This window comes from Rhinopithecus roxellana, chromosome 3 (assembly GCF_007565055.1).
Source record: "Rhinopithecus roxellana isolate Shanxi Qingling chromosome 3, ASM756505v1, whole genome shotgun sequence".
Taxonomy (NCBI): Eukaryota; Metazoa; Chordata; class Mammalia; order Primates; family Cercopithecidae; genus Rhinopithecus; species Rhinopithecus roxellana.
The window spans coordinates 169,985,166-169,998,325 of NC_044551.1; the positions used below are offsets into that span (position 1 = coordinate 169,985,166).

Here is a 13,160-nt window from a genome sequence, read left to right on the forward strand (position 1 = left end):
TTACCCGTGTTTTGAAGTCCTTTATTGTGTAAGATTTTCTACAGAATAGCATCTATTTCTGGCTCTTCATTCTTTCTGTGAGGTGTAGATTATTTTTACACCAATGTCGTATTTTTCTTGCTACTTTGTAATATGTTCTAATATTACATATTAGAGCAAAGGAATTAAACACTGCTCACAAAAAAGGAAAGATAAAAAAACCCATACGGTTATTGTGAAAGCAGATCAGTGGTTGCCAGGAGCTGGGGTGGGGCAAGGGGGTGGACTAGAGGGCCACGGGAGAATGCTGGGGGGTGACAGAACTATTCTATATCTTCATTGTCGGTTCGTTATATAACTCTGCATTTATCAAAACTCTAAGTAGGCCCAGAGCAAAATGAAACCATGAGACCCCACCTCCTGGACGGATGAGTGAGCCAGCTGGGAACTCCTGTGGCCCTCCAGCCTCTCCTCTCGTGACATAATCACTTTTGTTTTGTTGCAAGAAGCATCATTCTTGTTCTTTTCTGAATCCAATATGGATGCCTAAGCCCCGACCCGCCAAGGGGGATGGGTTATCAATATCTGAACCGTCACTGCAGGGTCTGCACCCTCTTTGCAGAAACCCCAACACCCACATACCCTTAGTCTCAGAGAAATGCACCCAGCCTCCCAGATAGGCTTCCTCTGCCTGCTCCATGCTCTGCTGACCCACTTGCCACCATGGAGGCCCCTCTGTTGTCCCTAGTTCTGTCTGAGCACTTCTGGATTCTCCTCTGTTCTCCTTTCCTCCTGCCTGGCCCCAGTCGCTATTTGGAACGGCCTCCCTCCCCCACCCACAGCTAAGTCCCATTAGGGCAGGAGACAGAGGGCCTTGGCCAGCTTGACTTCCTCACCTGAGAAGGCCCCGAATACATCACTGGAACGAATGGCAGCTGGCCCTGGAGTCCCTGTGCTTGCCACAGACCTGGTGCCCACGGATGTTGAACGAACATTCGGAGTAAGTCTCTTCCCCATCCAGCCCACCCCAAGCTCAAATCCATTCTAGTATGGTGGGCTCTGGCTGCTCCTGACTCCACATCCCACCAGTGCCTTCGGGAGTTGCAGAGAAGATACCACCCTACCCTGGCAATGCCCATAGCTCCAAGGAGACGAGGCAAACCAACAATTACAGCAGCATGGCAAGCGCTGACGGAGAGGCATGGGGGCTGTGGGCGCAGGGAGAAGGGAGTGCCCAGGCAGGGGAGGTGGTGAGTTCAGGGAAGGTTTCTCAGAGCACCGAGGGGCTCTGCCTGCAGGATGAGGGCTCAGAGGGCTCCAAGGTAAGAAGGAGGCACCACTATCAGTGACTAGAGGCCACTAGTGTGTCAGAAGCCTCAAGGGATGGACCAAGGGGCCCAGGGAGCTGCTGGAAGGGATGACACTGAGTGAAGGACTGGAGGCCCCAGAGGCAGGGAGTCCAGCACCAGAAGGCAGCCACCCTCTGCAGAGCTGGCTGCCCAGACCAAGCCCGCTGGGGAGGGGCTGCAGGGAAGGGTAAGCCAAGGCAGCTGGGAAGCTGAGGCCCCACCAGCAGGAGGGAGGGGCTGCCCCGAGGTGTTAGCCACTACAGTGACACCTGTGATCAGTGACACCTGTGGTCGGTTGGCCCCAGCGCCACCCAGCCGGCTGGGAGACCCAGGAACTGGTTTGTCCAGCCTGGATGAGCTGACGGGGATCCAGCTCCGAGACGCCCCAGGTTCAGGTTCAGCTCTTGTGCCCTCCCCCTACATCTGGGCCTGGCTTTGGTTTCTGGCACACCTGCCAAGTTTTGGTACCTCCCACCCACTCCCCACTGGCTGTACTGGCCAGCCCAGCTCCCTAATTGCTGGGTGGGGAACTGTTCTGCAGAGCTGGAATACCAAGGTGGACCCTGACACCAGGTGTGTGGGCACCTGGCCTGATGGGCCCCTGGCCACGGAGGCTGTGATCAAGGCATCTGGCCAGCACCTGGCTCTGAGGGGCCCTCTGGAGGGGCCACTGTCTCAGAAATTTCCGTTTGGGGTTTGGAGAAGTTTGTGAAATGGGAATGGGTACCAGGGGTGTGTGTAGAGGATTGGCCTGCCTGACCTAGGCACTCCCCCTTTCCCTCCTCAGGCAGACAGGAGCTCAGGTGTGGGCCTGCATGGGTCTCAGATAGGCCTAGGGGATCTGTCTGGATCACAGGCTCCACCCCAGCCTGGCCAGTGCCAAGACAAGCTGGGGCCAACAGGAAGGAATGGGGTAGAGGGTGGGGCCAAGAAGGGGCCTGCACTGTCTCCAACCCAGACACTGGCTTTTGGAGGCCAGGCTCCCAAACACACCCCCTTGGACACACCCACCACCCACAAGCACATCTTTACACACACCTGCCACTTACATGGCCATAAACACACCATCGCCACAGCAGGTAGTGCACACCCCTCACTCTCTGCCCTGAAAAGGCGGGGTCTCCCAGCTCATGCCTCACACCCATCCCCCGACATCCATGTGCACTAACTCCACTTCATAACCAAGACCCACCTGTGGGCCCTGAGGGGCTGCCAGGCATGACCAGGGTAGCCAAAGGGAGTGATCTGCAGCTGTCTGCAGACAACTTCTCCGAAGTTCCCTGAGCTGCCCTGTCAGGGAAGGGACTGGTGAGCTGACATCAGTGTGCAGGTCCCCCTGGGGTAGGAGCTCATCTAATTCAGCCTGTGCCCCCACATTCACAAGGTCCCAACACAGCCCCTGGCGCACAGTGAGCACGCAATGCCTGGCAGCCGGTCCAACGACGAGTGTGTAAGGAAGCTGAGCTTCCTTCCCTCTAAGAAAGGGAGAGACGCCACTCACACAGCCAGACTGAACCTGTGTTCCAGGCCAGGCACCCAGCGGGGAAGCAAAGGCCCAGAGGGCAAGTCAGGCCTGTGAGAGGCCAGAGGCAAGTGTGGGTTTTAGGGACCAGCCTCAGCTGACAGCAGGGATCTGGGAGGACTGACCATCCTAGAGCCTGGTGCAGGACAGAGGCAAGGCGGGGTGGGGAATGCTTTCTCCTGGAGAGCTTTCCAGAATGCAAATGAATCATATTTCACCCCTACTTAACAATGCCCCAGAGCCCCACTGCTGATGGGGAAATGTTTCCGTTCCTTGCTGTGGTAAAGGTTCTTTACCAAGAAACCCATAAGCTTGCCCACCTCTTCTCCTGCACCTTCCTACGAACAGGGAATGAGGCAGAGCAAGGGGCCGGGAAGGATACTGTTCTTCCTGGCCCCTCCACTTCTAGGGCCCCCCACTCCTATGGAGGGAGGGAGACAGGAGGTGGGTTCTGGGAGGGGCGGGGCCTGAGCCTGTGGATACTCCTGGGGCCCAGCCTTCCCACCAGGAAGACATTTCATGTTCTCACAACGCCCTGGTTGACTTGCCCTTTGTTTTCTTGGTATTCCCTGATACTGTTCCTTCTGAAAAATCCACTGGTGCTAAAGAAAGGAATTTCAGCCCACACGGCAGCTAAGGAACTGTGTGGGGCTGAGGCAAGGAGTAGGATTCCTCTGCTCACAACATACATGCCCAGTGGCCACGAAGACAGGTGCGGGGCACACCCTTCCACTGACCACGGGCCATGGGAGGAGCTGCTGCCCAGGTCAGCAGCCTCAATCCTGACCATCCATCATCCTCTGGTCTCAGGTCAGGGACAGGCTCAGCGTATTCTGAGCCTCTGGTAGAAAACGGTGGTTTTATTCTGGGGGAGGCTAATGTTCCCACCCCAGCATCCTTCCATGGAGGAAGGCCCCAGTCCAGGTCTTCAGCCTCCCTTTGACCTGCCCTTCGGGACCTTGGAGCTGGTGATCCCCCAGCCTCCTTCTCTGGGCCACATCCACTCCAGGAAGCAGGGCCGGGCCCTTCCTAGGTGCTCCTCTGCCAGGAGGGCCTTGTCCTGGCTCCTGCCAAGGCACCCTACCCAGCCCACGGCCCCACTGGATCCCTCCTCTCCTTGCGCCTCCCCAGCCCTGGCCTGGCCTCTGCAGGTTCCACCCCAATCAGTGCAAGGGAAGGCTGAGCCGGCCGTCTCAGGGCACCTTCTGACAGTGTTTCTGCTGTCAGCTCACTCTGCTGGCCTCAGATCTTGGAGGACTCCAGCCGGGGACTCCAGGGCGTGGGGGGCTCCCGCAGTGCCCGCAGTTCCTGCTCCAGTGCCTGGTTGCGGCGGTACATGTCCATGTAGCCCCCCTGGATCTCCCGCTGGTAGCGCAGTACGCGCTCCTTCTCCTCCTGCCAAGTCCGCCGCTCCTGCTCGAAGCGCAGCGCCTGCTCCTGGCCCCGAAGTCGCTCCTGCAGCAGCTCAGCCCGCAGCTGCTCAGCACCGTCCCTGGCCTCGCTGCCTCCTGCCTCCCCCAACAGGCCCCTGCTCTTGCAGTCATCAGTCTCACAGCTGCCTGGGGCTTCCTCCCGAGGGGCCTGCTCCTGCAGGCTGCGCACAGCCTGGCGCAGCCGGACCAGCTCTGCGTCCTGAGCCTGGGCTTGTGCCCTGCTGCCCCGAAGTTGTGTCTTCAGACTGAAGATCTCCGCCAGCTTCTGGGCCAGTTCCGCCTGGGCCTCACGCAGCTGCTGCTTCAAGAGGCTAATCTCTGCTGTCTTCTGGCACACCTGGGGGATGGGGAGGACACAAGCAAAGTAGCCTGTGGGGGGCCGGTCTGGGAGGGGGCAGGCAGAGGAAGGGACCGGCAATGGAGATAGGAGACTCTCGGAGCCCTGTGTCATCTCTCACCTCCCATCGGGCTTCCTCCTCTGGTCGTGCACTGGGGTCAGCCTCTGGGAGGGTGCCGGGGGCCCGAGGCTCTGGAGCCAGGCCCTGCTGAGCGCACAGCTCCTTGCGCAGGCGCCGCTGCTCCTGTTGAGCCATAAACAACTGCAGCTGGAGGTTGCGCTCGCTGCGCTCAGCCTTCTGGGTCACCTCGTGCAGCCGCTCCACATACAGCCGCTTCAGCTCAGCCAGCCACAGCCGCTGGCGCTCCTCCAGCACCTGTCAAGGGGAAGTGATGCATCCATCGTGGCCCTGCCCCCTAGACGCGACCCGGAGCTCCACCTGATACTCCAGCCACTGATCAAATCCTGTGCCCCTACACCACAGGACCCAGCCACACATACGCTTTAACCCTGGATGCCCTCTGGGGTGAGGTGTCCCCATCACATGGCCCTCCCAGGGAGCCTCTCTCCTTCCTTCCCACACAACTCCAAGGCAAGGACCCCCAGTGACATGACATCCCCACCACCTGGGATGGAGGGGAAGGAAGCCGAGCCAGCTCCCTCTTTCTTGCTCTCTTGTGTCCACGGCCATGTGGGTGAGCTGGCTATGGCCCCTCTCTCTGGCCTGTACCCCAGTGCTGAGGCACAGAACAGGACTCCAGGGCAGTGGCTCCCTCACCTGCGTGAAGGGGTTGGAGCCGTCCTCATTGCCAAGGCCCCTCTTGAGCTCCTCGCAGGTCTCGGGCAGCACGGCTCCCATCTCCTCGGCCGAGGAGCAGGAGAACTCGTAGGGGGGTGGTGGCTCGGGCAGGCAGCTCAGCACAGCTGGTGGCCCAGCCTCCTTGGGTCCTCGAGAGGCCCGGTCCAGGGAGCCCCCGAGGTGGTTAAGGTGGCCAAGGGAAGAGCTGAAGGGGCCAGGGCCAGTACCAGGACTGCGACCAAAACTACCCCCACTGGAGGAGTCGGACAGGCTGGGCTCGGGCTCAGGGCCGCCCTCGTCTAGGCTGAGGGCGTGCAGCAGCTGTGCCCGGGCCTGGCTGGCCCGGGGCCCGGGGCTCAGGGGCGGGTGGCAGGCCAGCGTGTGCAGGCTGCCATTGCTGCGCCACAGCTTCTGGCCTTTGTGGGCTGCCAGGCTCTGCATGGACAGGAAGCCTTTACCGTTGCCCGCTGTAGGCTTGAACACCGAGGGGCGAATGCGGCACTGCCAGAAAGGGTAGAGAGGGCAGGTGTGAGACCTGGGCAGCTGCCTGCTCTACCTCCTGATGCTCCCACAGCCCCTGAGGGATCCTCTTTGAGACCGCGGGGCACGTGCCACCAGGAGGCAGTGAACAAGTCTCAGGCCAGCCCATAGCACGATTTTCGTATCTCAGCATGCCGCATCCCCACCCCATCCCAACATCAGGGTCTCCAAGGAGACCCCACCCTCCCCACATCTTGTAAGGGGCACGGGCAGGGGCGCACCTTGTCGAAGCGACCCCGCTCTGGCAGCGAGGTCTTGCTGAAGTCACCCGCGCGAGGATGTTCCCGGTAGTAGAGAGTGGCATAGTCTGCAGGCTCGTTCCGAGGGGCCCGCTTGGTGCTCTTGCCGTCCTTCTTGGGGAAGTGCAGGTAGCTGAAGAGCTCACGATGGCCCAAGCCCTTCCGGAGGAGCCCATCAGGCTGGCGGGAGCCCTGAGACCCGGCAAGGGCCGCCCGCAGCTCTTCAGGGGACAAGTCGTGCCGCTCCAACAGGCTGCCCACGCTGCCCATGGCAATGCCAGCAGGGCCTGGGGCTGTGGCCATGAATTTTCAACAGGGCACAGGCAGCTGCTTCTGGGAATTGGAAAGCTCCATTGGGGCAGGTGGGCACTGGCGACCCAACTTCCCTGGGGCCTGAAAACAAGGCACTTGCTCCCTGTAGCTCCCCACAACCTGGCCCAGGCCCAGGTAAGGCAGATGTGGGTCCAAGAGAGAACCCCGGGACAGGATCCCTAGACTGGCAAGAGAAGGAAGTACAAGCCCCAAAGCCACCTGCCCATCTGTCACTTGCTGGACTGAGTCTAAGGAAGAACAATGGTGCCCCAGCCATGCACTGAAGGGCCAGCTCCACCTAGGGGCCTGTGTGGGATTCAGAAGTACGGGGAGGGGATAGGCCCTGAAGCAGCAGGACAGGAACCCTCCTCCCAGCACTGGGCCCGCACAGGGCTAAGGAAGACAAACTCAGACTGGCTGAACTGACCTTGCTTACCCTCCTGCCATGTTCCCCACCAAATCTGTGGGGTGGGGAGAAGGCACAGAGACCCAAGGCCAGTTGGGACCCTCCTTCCCATGGGAGAGGGATAACCCCTACAGCCCCTCTTCCTGCAAAGGGTCAAAGCTCCCCGAGGGAAACATCTGGCATGGGGTGGGGGAGGGTTGGGGGCTACAGTGGGAGGGATACAAACAGGAAGGGCCCAAAAGGAGGAAGGATGACGTGAACAATGGCCACAGTTTCCGGGACAGGTGTTCCCGTCTGGGCAGTGGTGGGAGGAGGAGGGAAGGGGCAGCTGGACTCATGCCAGCCCCTGCATATGCTCTTATTCCAAAGCCCACCACCTGAGAGGGTGGGTCCCAAATCTTAACCCTGGCGGAACCAATCGGTGTGTGACCCCGGCCGAGCCACTAACCTCAGTGAGCCTGGGCTTCCGCACACACACCCTGGTGACGGTAACACTTATCACTGGGATGCTGGGAGGATGGGGTGGGATAGCATGACAGAGCACCCAGTCCAGGGCCTGGGCCACAGCCAGGGTCAACAGGCCGGCTGGAGCCGAGCTCAGCCAGGCACACAAACATCACCAAGGGACTAAGCTGACAGACCAGCTTCCACCTGTGCTGGGCCACACACTCTGGAGGCAGGGCTGGTACCTAGCCCCCTGGGGATCCTGTGAACAGCCCAGTGCCCAGCATGGAGCGGGCGTGCAGAAAAGTCTGGCCGAGTGAACGAACACCACCTTCTCTGCCTCCCACCCGCGCAGCTGCTCCCATTCTCGAACAGAAGTCCAGCAGGCAGGCTGCAGCTGTGAGTCCCCTACTGCCACCCATGCTTCCGGGCACCCACTCCTGCCCCAAACAATGGTCGTTAGGAGGTTCCATCTTCCTCAACCATTTCCAGGTTTTGTGTTTGTGGAAGACAAAGCTCTCCGGGAGGGGGACCTGCCCCAACCCCACAGTCTCACCTCACCCTGTGCAAAAATGACCTCAGCTCTCCCCCCACCAACCCCCAGACCCAGGATGGGGTGAATCTGGGTTTGCACACCCCACCCAGCCCAGCCCCTGAGAACACACATTGCAGGCCGCACAGGGGATGCATCCAGGTAAGGAATCATAGGGGCTGGGTTCCTACAGTGATTCAGCCCTGCATAGGGGTCCTGCTGAGTCTTTTTTTTTTTTTTTTTTTTGAGACAGGGTTTTGCTCTTCACTCTGTCACCCAGGCTGGACTACAGTAATGCAACCATAGCTCACTGCAGCCTCGAACCCCTAGGCTCAAGCCATCTTCCCACTTCAGCCTCCTGAGTAGCTAGAACCACAGGTGCGTGACACTGCCCAGCTATTGACCCTTCTTAAAGGTAAGGTCAGTGGGGCTCAGAAAGGTGAAGTAATTTGCCCAAGGTCACAGCTGGTCAGGGCTGCCCAATGTCTAGTGGGGACCTAGGATGTCACTACCCACAGCCAAAAGTATTGGAATGGAAGCATCCTGCCTCCTCGTCTGATACCTCCTTGCCACGACAAGCCCACCCAGCCAGAGACGTGGTTTGTCCACAAGCACACTCAACTCCTGTTGCTGCTTCTTGGGGAGGGGACAGCAGAGACCTGCTCTTCAGCCTGCCCTCACTCTCTCCAGGGGACTCCAGACACAAATGCTCGGCCTTTTGCCATGCCTCAGTTTCCGCATCTCTGAAGTGGGAAAGGGCCGGGCACGGTGGCTCACACCTGTAATCCCAGCACTTTGGGAGGCTGAGGCAGGAGGATCACTTGAGCCCAGGAGTTTGAAACCAGCCTTAGCAACATAGCGAGACCCCATTTTTATTTTTATTTTTTATATTTATTTATTTATTTATTTATTTATTTTGAGACGGAGTCTCGCTGTGTCACCCAGGCTGGAGTGCAGTGGTGCGATCTCGGCTCACTGCAAGCTCCGCCTCCTGGGTTCATGCCATTCTCCTGCCTCAGCCTCCGAATAGCTGGGACGACAGGCGCCCGCCACCACGCCCAGCTAATTTTTTATATTTTTAGTAGAGACGGGGTTTCACCATGTTAGCCAGGATGGTCTCGATCTCCTGACCTCATGATCCGCCCGCCTCGGCCTCCCAAAGTGCTGGGATTACAGGCTTGAGCCACGGCGCCCGGCCTGACCCCATTTTTATTTTAAAAAAAGAAAAAAAAATGAAGTGAGAAAGACCCTGCCTGCCCGGCCTTTCTCAAAGGATTACTGCCAGTCAGAGATGCAGGGGAAAGGGCTTGTGAACTGTAAGCCCTGTGTGGCCCTGGGGGCGGCGACATTGGCAGCAGTGTCACATACGTCCACCTGCACCCCAAATGCACACCATCTCAGCTTCCCGATGGCAGATGCTCACTTCCTGTCTCGGGGAGAGATAACCGACCCTCAAGATTCCCCACCAGACATCTCAGGTCCAGGGAGAGTCCTTGAGCTAGAGGTAGCCATGGGCCGCAACAGTGCATACAGCCACACACACCACAGTGTGCCACATGTCAGCCCCACCCAGCAGTACAGAGAGCCCATGTTAGAGGACACGGTGCGGACAGTCACGTCCAGCAGCAAACACAATCATACAGCTGTGCACAAGGTCACCCACAGCACTGAGCACCTTCCAGGACACACTGACAAAGCAGGAGCAGCCCAGTGGCGTGATGACCCAGTGTCCTTCCCAGCTCCTGGGCTAGTGAAGGAGCAGCAGACAGCCCCTTCCCTTTGTCTCTCCTTAGGCCCCCCACCATCCCCACTGTGCCCCTCCTGGCTGACTTCTCTGACTGTCTTATCAGCTCCCCCAGCAGGGCTGAGGGCCCCAGCTTTCAGGACGCTCCTCCCTGCCTGTGTCACAGAGTGAGGACAGTCTCTTTTCCTAAAGGGGTCCATCCCACCTCCACCCCCTCCCCCAACACACACATTCCTTCCTTCCTGTTGCTTGGAAGCCCAGGGATTGCCTGCTCAGGGCAGGGCAGCTGTGCAGGCTGGAGGGGATTTGGTGGGGGAGGAGGGAGGGACGACAGCAAGTGCCTTGCAGCCTCACTGGAACATCAGAGCAAAAAGCCGGGGTCCCTGTACGGGTCGTGGAGAGAAGGATAGGGGGACAAGTCAAGTGCCTGGGCTTCCCTGCCCTGGAAGCTGCAAACCCCAACCACCCAGCTGGCTAGATTTGGGCCGGGACGCTCAAGCCTCATTCTCCACAGATCCTGGCTGGCCCCAGTAAGGCCTCTTCACTCCTGCTCGCTGCCACCAGTCCCCTCACCCCTCTCCAGTCCCCAAGATTAGCAGGCAGCACTGGAATCTCTGTGTTCAGAGAGATTCCTCTCTTTCAGACCAATCCTTGGTGGAGATGGAAGACACAGCGCCCTGGCCAGGAAGCAAAGAAGGAGAGGATGCACTTTCTTTGAGGGGGGTGTCCCAGAGCCTGTTGGTGCCCTTTTGGGTCACGCCAAGGGGCACTATCACATCCTCATGAGACACACAGGAGATGAGTTCTATCACCCCCCACTTCACAAGAGGAAACTGAGGTTCAGAAAGTGAAGTAATGCGCCTAAGGTCACGTTCAGCCGCAGGGGAGAAAGCACACAGACTCCCAGGATTAGAAGTCCTCTCTGACCCCACCTTGCATCTCCTCTGGGGTGGGACATTCCAGTCCCCACACGGGTAGGAGTGCCGCCTGCCCCGGTTACAGTCAGCCCCTCCTGAGCCCTGGCCCAAGGGAAAGGTCCCACCACCTGCTGGGGGATCAGCTCTGCTAAGGGGCGTGTCTGCAGCTGCCCCTAAGAATGGGACTGGAATGTCCCAGCTCCAAAAGAGGGGGTAGTAGGCAAGGGGGGCCCAGAGAGGGGTTTGGAGAGGCTGGCCCACCCCATCCCCTCTGTGACAGACACTTGAGGCAGAGACCAGGGGCTAAAGCCTGCAGAAGCGGTGCTTAGTATCACTATATAGTCCTTCACGGCTGTACCACACTCTACAATTTCTTATCAGTCCTTCTATTTCATTATCTCATTTCATCTCCACCATAGCCTCGTGGGGGCAAACAGGACAGTAATTACCCTCACTCCATTTTAGAGATCGGTAAACTGAGGCCTAGGAAGGTGAGGTGAGTTGTCCAAGATCCCACAGTGAGAAGTAATCTCAACTCCCTGGACAAGGTCCTCTCTGCCTTAGCAGGTTGTCCTAAACCAGGGGTCACAGGCTCTCCTCCATGGGCACACACTGCTCTGTATGTATCGCATGTATGTCTGCCCCGGCCTTCATGCCTGTTTCTCCCAAGGACACCTGCAACCAGGCTGCTCTGGATTGCGGTCCACCGGGCCTGGAATCCCTCCTGCTGCCCCCCAGGTCAGGAAGAAATAGAGGAAACCTGCCTCATGGGGACTCCGAGTCCCTGTGCTAGCTCTAGCTCTAGAGGCGGTGGCAGAAGCAGGCTGGCCGCATTCATTGACAGTCTCGCACATGCACACCCACACGCTGCCAGCCGGTAGAGAAGCCCTGCCTGGGAGGGCCCTGGGAGGAGGCTGATCACCGCGCCCAGGATGGCCTCCTGCGTCCGCTCCCTCCCGAGGACAGCCAGGCCCAATCTGTTCCTATGTAGTTGGGGTCAGGGGGTGGCCCAGTAGGAGACAACGGATCTCAGTTCTCTTTCTGGATACAGCCAGGGCCCTGATTTCGGCTCGGCCCCAGGCCAGCCCTCACTTTAGCCAAAGGCTGTGGCCCGGACTGGATCGGGTGCTCTGGCGGTCAAGACCTAGGAATGTCCCCTACCCGCAGACCCGCAGCTGCAGCCCGGTGGACCGGGAATACCTCCTTTATAGGATGTGTGGGAGGAGGCGAGAGATCTCATCAGGAAGTCAAAGGGGCAAACAAGGCTGGCATCCCCATGGAATTTGTCTCAGGAAAGCAGGGGTGAAGGCGAGGGCTCCCCAGAGCTGCGTGAGGTCCCCGAGCTACCTGGGGGGCGGGGTGGGAGGCGCGTCTCCTCCTGGCCCCTCCCTGGGGCCTGCCGGGAGCGGCTGGGCAGGTGGGCGGAGGCCGAGGTCAGACTCCGGCGCCAAGGACGCCTGCCCCACCCAGCCGTGGCGCAGGGGTCCCGCGCGCTGCTCCCAGGAAAGCGCGTTTGCAGGGGTTGGGGAGAGCAAGGTAGCCTACCGCCTGCCCCTCCAGCGGAGCCTCAGGGTCGGTCCCCGATCCGGCGCCTCGGTGACGGGGAGCAGGGGACACCTGGGCGCGCGCCGCACCTTGCCACCCCCGCCCATCTCTCAAACGGGAGCCTCGGCCAGCGGGGCAGCAGCTTTGCCAAGGACGCCAGAAAACCGTACCTTGGCGACCCGCCCCAACCCTTCTCCACCCCCTGAGTCCCGCCCGGGTCCCCAGCCCCTCGCGCGCCCCACTTACCATGCTGGCGACGCGCTCGCCGACCCGCGGCTCTGCAGCCCTCGCGCGTCGCAGCTCCCCCGCGCGGATTTGAACCCTCCTGCAAGGCGCCGGCTCGGGCCGGGACTGCGAGCCGGGTCGGAGCCGCGGAGCGGCAGGCGCCGGGAAAACGCGGGCGGGCGGGCGCCGGCGCCGGAGCCGGATTGGCGAGGGACGGACGCGCTCCGCGGCGCTCGATCGCCTGCCCCAAAGGCGGAGGGAAAACCCGGCCTGACTCACCCGCGCGCGGCGAGCCCACAGCCCGGCCCCGGCCCCCGGATGTGGGGGGCGGGGCCGCCTGCCCGCGAGCCAACCTGGGCCCCGCCCGGCCCCGACCGCGCCCCCGGCCCCGACCAGCCAAGGCGCCGCATGGCGGTGGCCGGGGGAACATGGGCCGGCTGCACCTCGCGTCGCTGCCTCCCTGAGCGCCTCAGCTCGGACCCGAGGGGTGGGCAGCCCCAAGCGCGGCCCACGCCCCAGAGGGCGCACGGCCAGCCGGCTCCTCTTCCCCGGCCGTTCGCCTCGCCCGCCTCCTCTAAGGGAGAGGCGCGTGAGGTCCCTCACCTCCCTAATTGTAGCCGCCTCCTCTCCGGAGAATATGATTTCCCCGCTTTGGGGCTGAACCACAGTAGCTGAACCACGGTAGTACTTTGAGAAGTGAAAAGATTTTACCCCACTACTCTGGCTGAATTAGGCACAAAGTTATTTTCTTTTTGCCTCCAAAGTGTTCTAGGGGCAGCAGAATCAGGTGCCTTCAGGGGCCAGAAAAATTATGCAAATGAGTCGTGAGCTTCCTAC

At 60.2% G+C, this 13,160-nt stretch overlaps 1 protein-coding gene across 2 annotated transcripts; it reads right to left on the minus strand.

Moving 5' to 3' along the window:
• Positions 1–12,677, minus strand: N4BP3 (NEDD4 binding protein 3). 2 transcript variants are annotated; one of them, XM_010361863.2, is made up of 5 exons: positions 12,345–12,677; positions 6,181–6,531; positions 5,399–5,920; positions 4,742–4,996; positions 1–4,620 (listed from the first exon to the last, which is right to left on the minus strand). In XM_010361863.2, the coding sequence occupies exons 2-5, from the start codon at positions 6,499–6,501 to the stop codon at positions 4,093–4,095; spliced, it is 1,626 nt and encodes a 541-aa protein (XP_010360165.1). In that variant the 5' UTR covers positions 6,502–6,531; positions 12,345–12,677; the 3' UTR covers positions 1–4,092. The 2 variants fall into 2 exon arrangements, with proteins under 2 accessions (XP_010360165.1, XP_030783773.1); XM_030927913.1 differs by having other exon boundaries at positions 6,181–6,528; positions 12,345–12,652.
• Positions 12,678–13,160: the final 483 nt, after the last annotated feature.

Coding starts and splice junctions, on each gene's coding strand:
- N4BP3 (XM_010361863.2), bottom strand. CDS start 6,501: ATGGCCACAGCCCCAGGCCCTGCTGGCATTGCCATGGGCAGCGTGGGC. Junction 4,997..5,398: donor GCTCCAACCCCTTCACGCAG/GTGAGGGAGCCA, acceptor TCCCCTTGACAG/GTGCTGGAGGAGCGCCAGCG. Junction 4,621..4,741: donor AGGAGGAAGCCCGATGGGAG/GTGAGAGATGAC, acceptor CCCATCCCCCAG/GTGTGCCAGAAGACAGCAGA.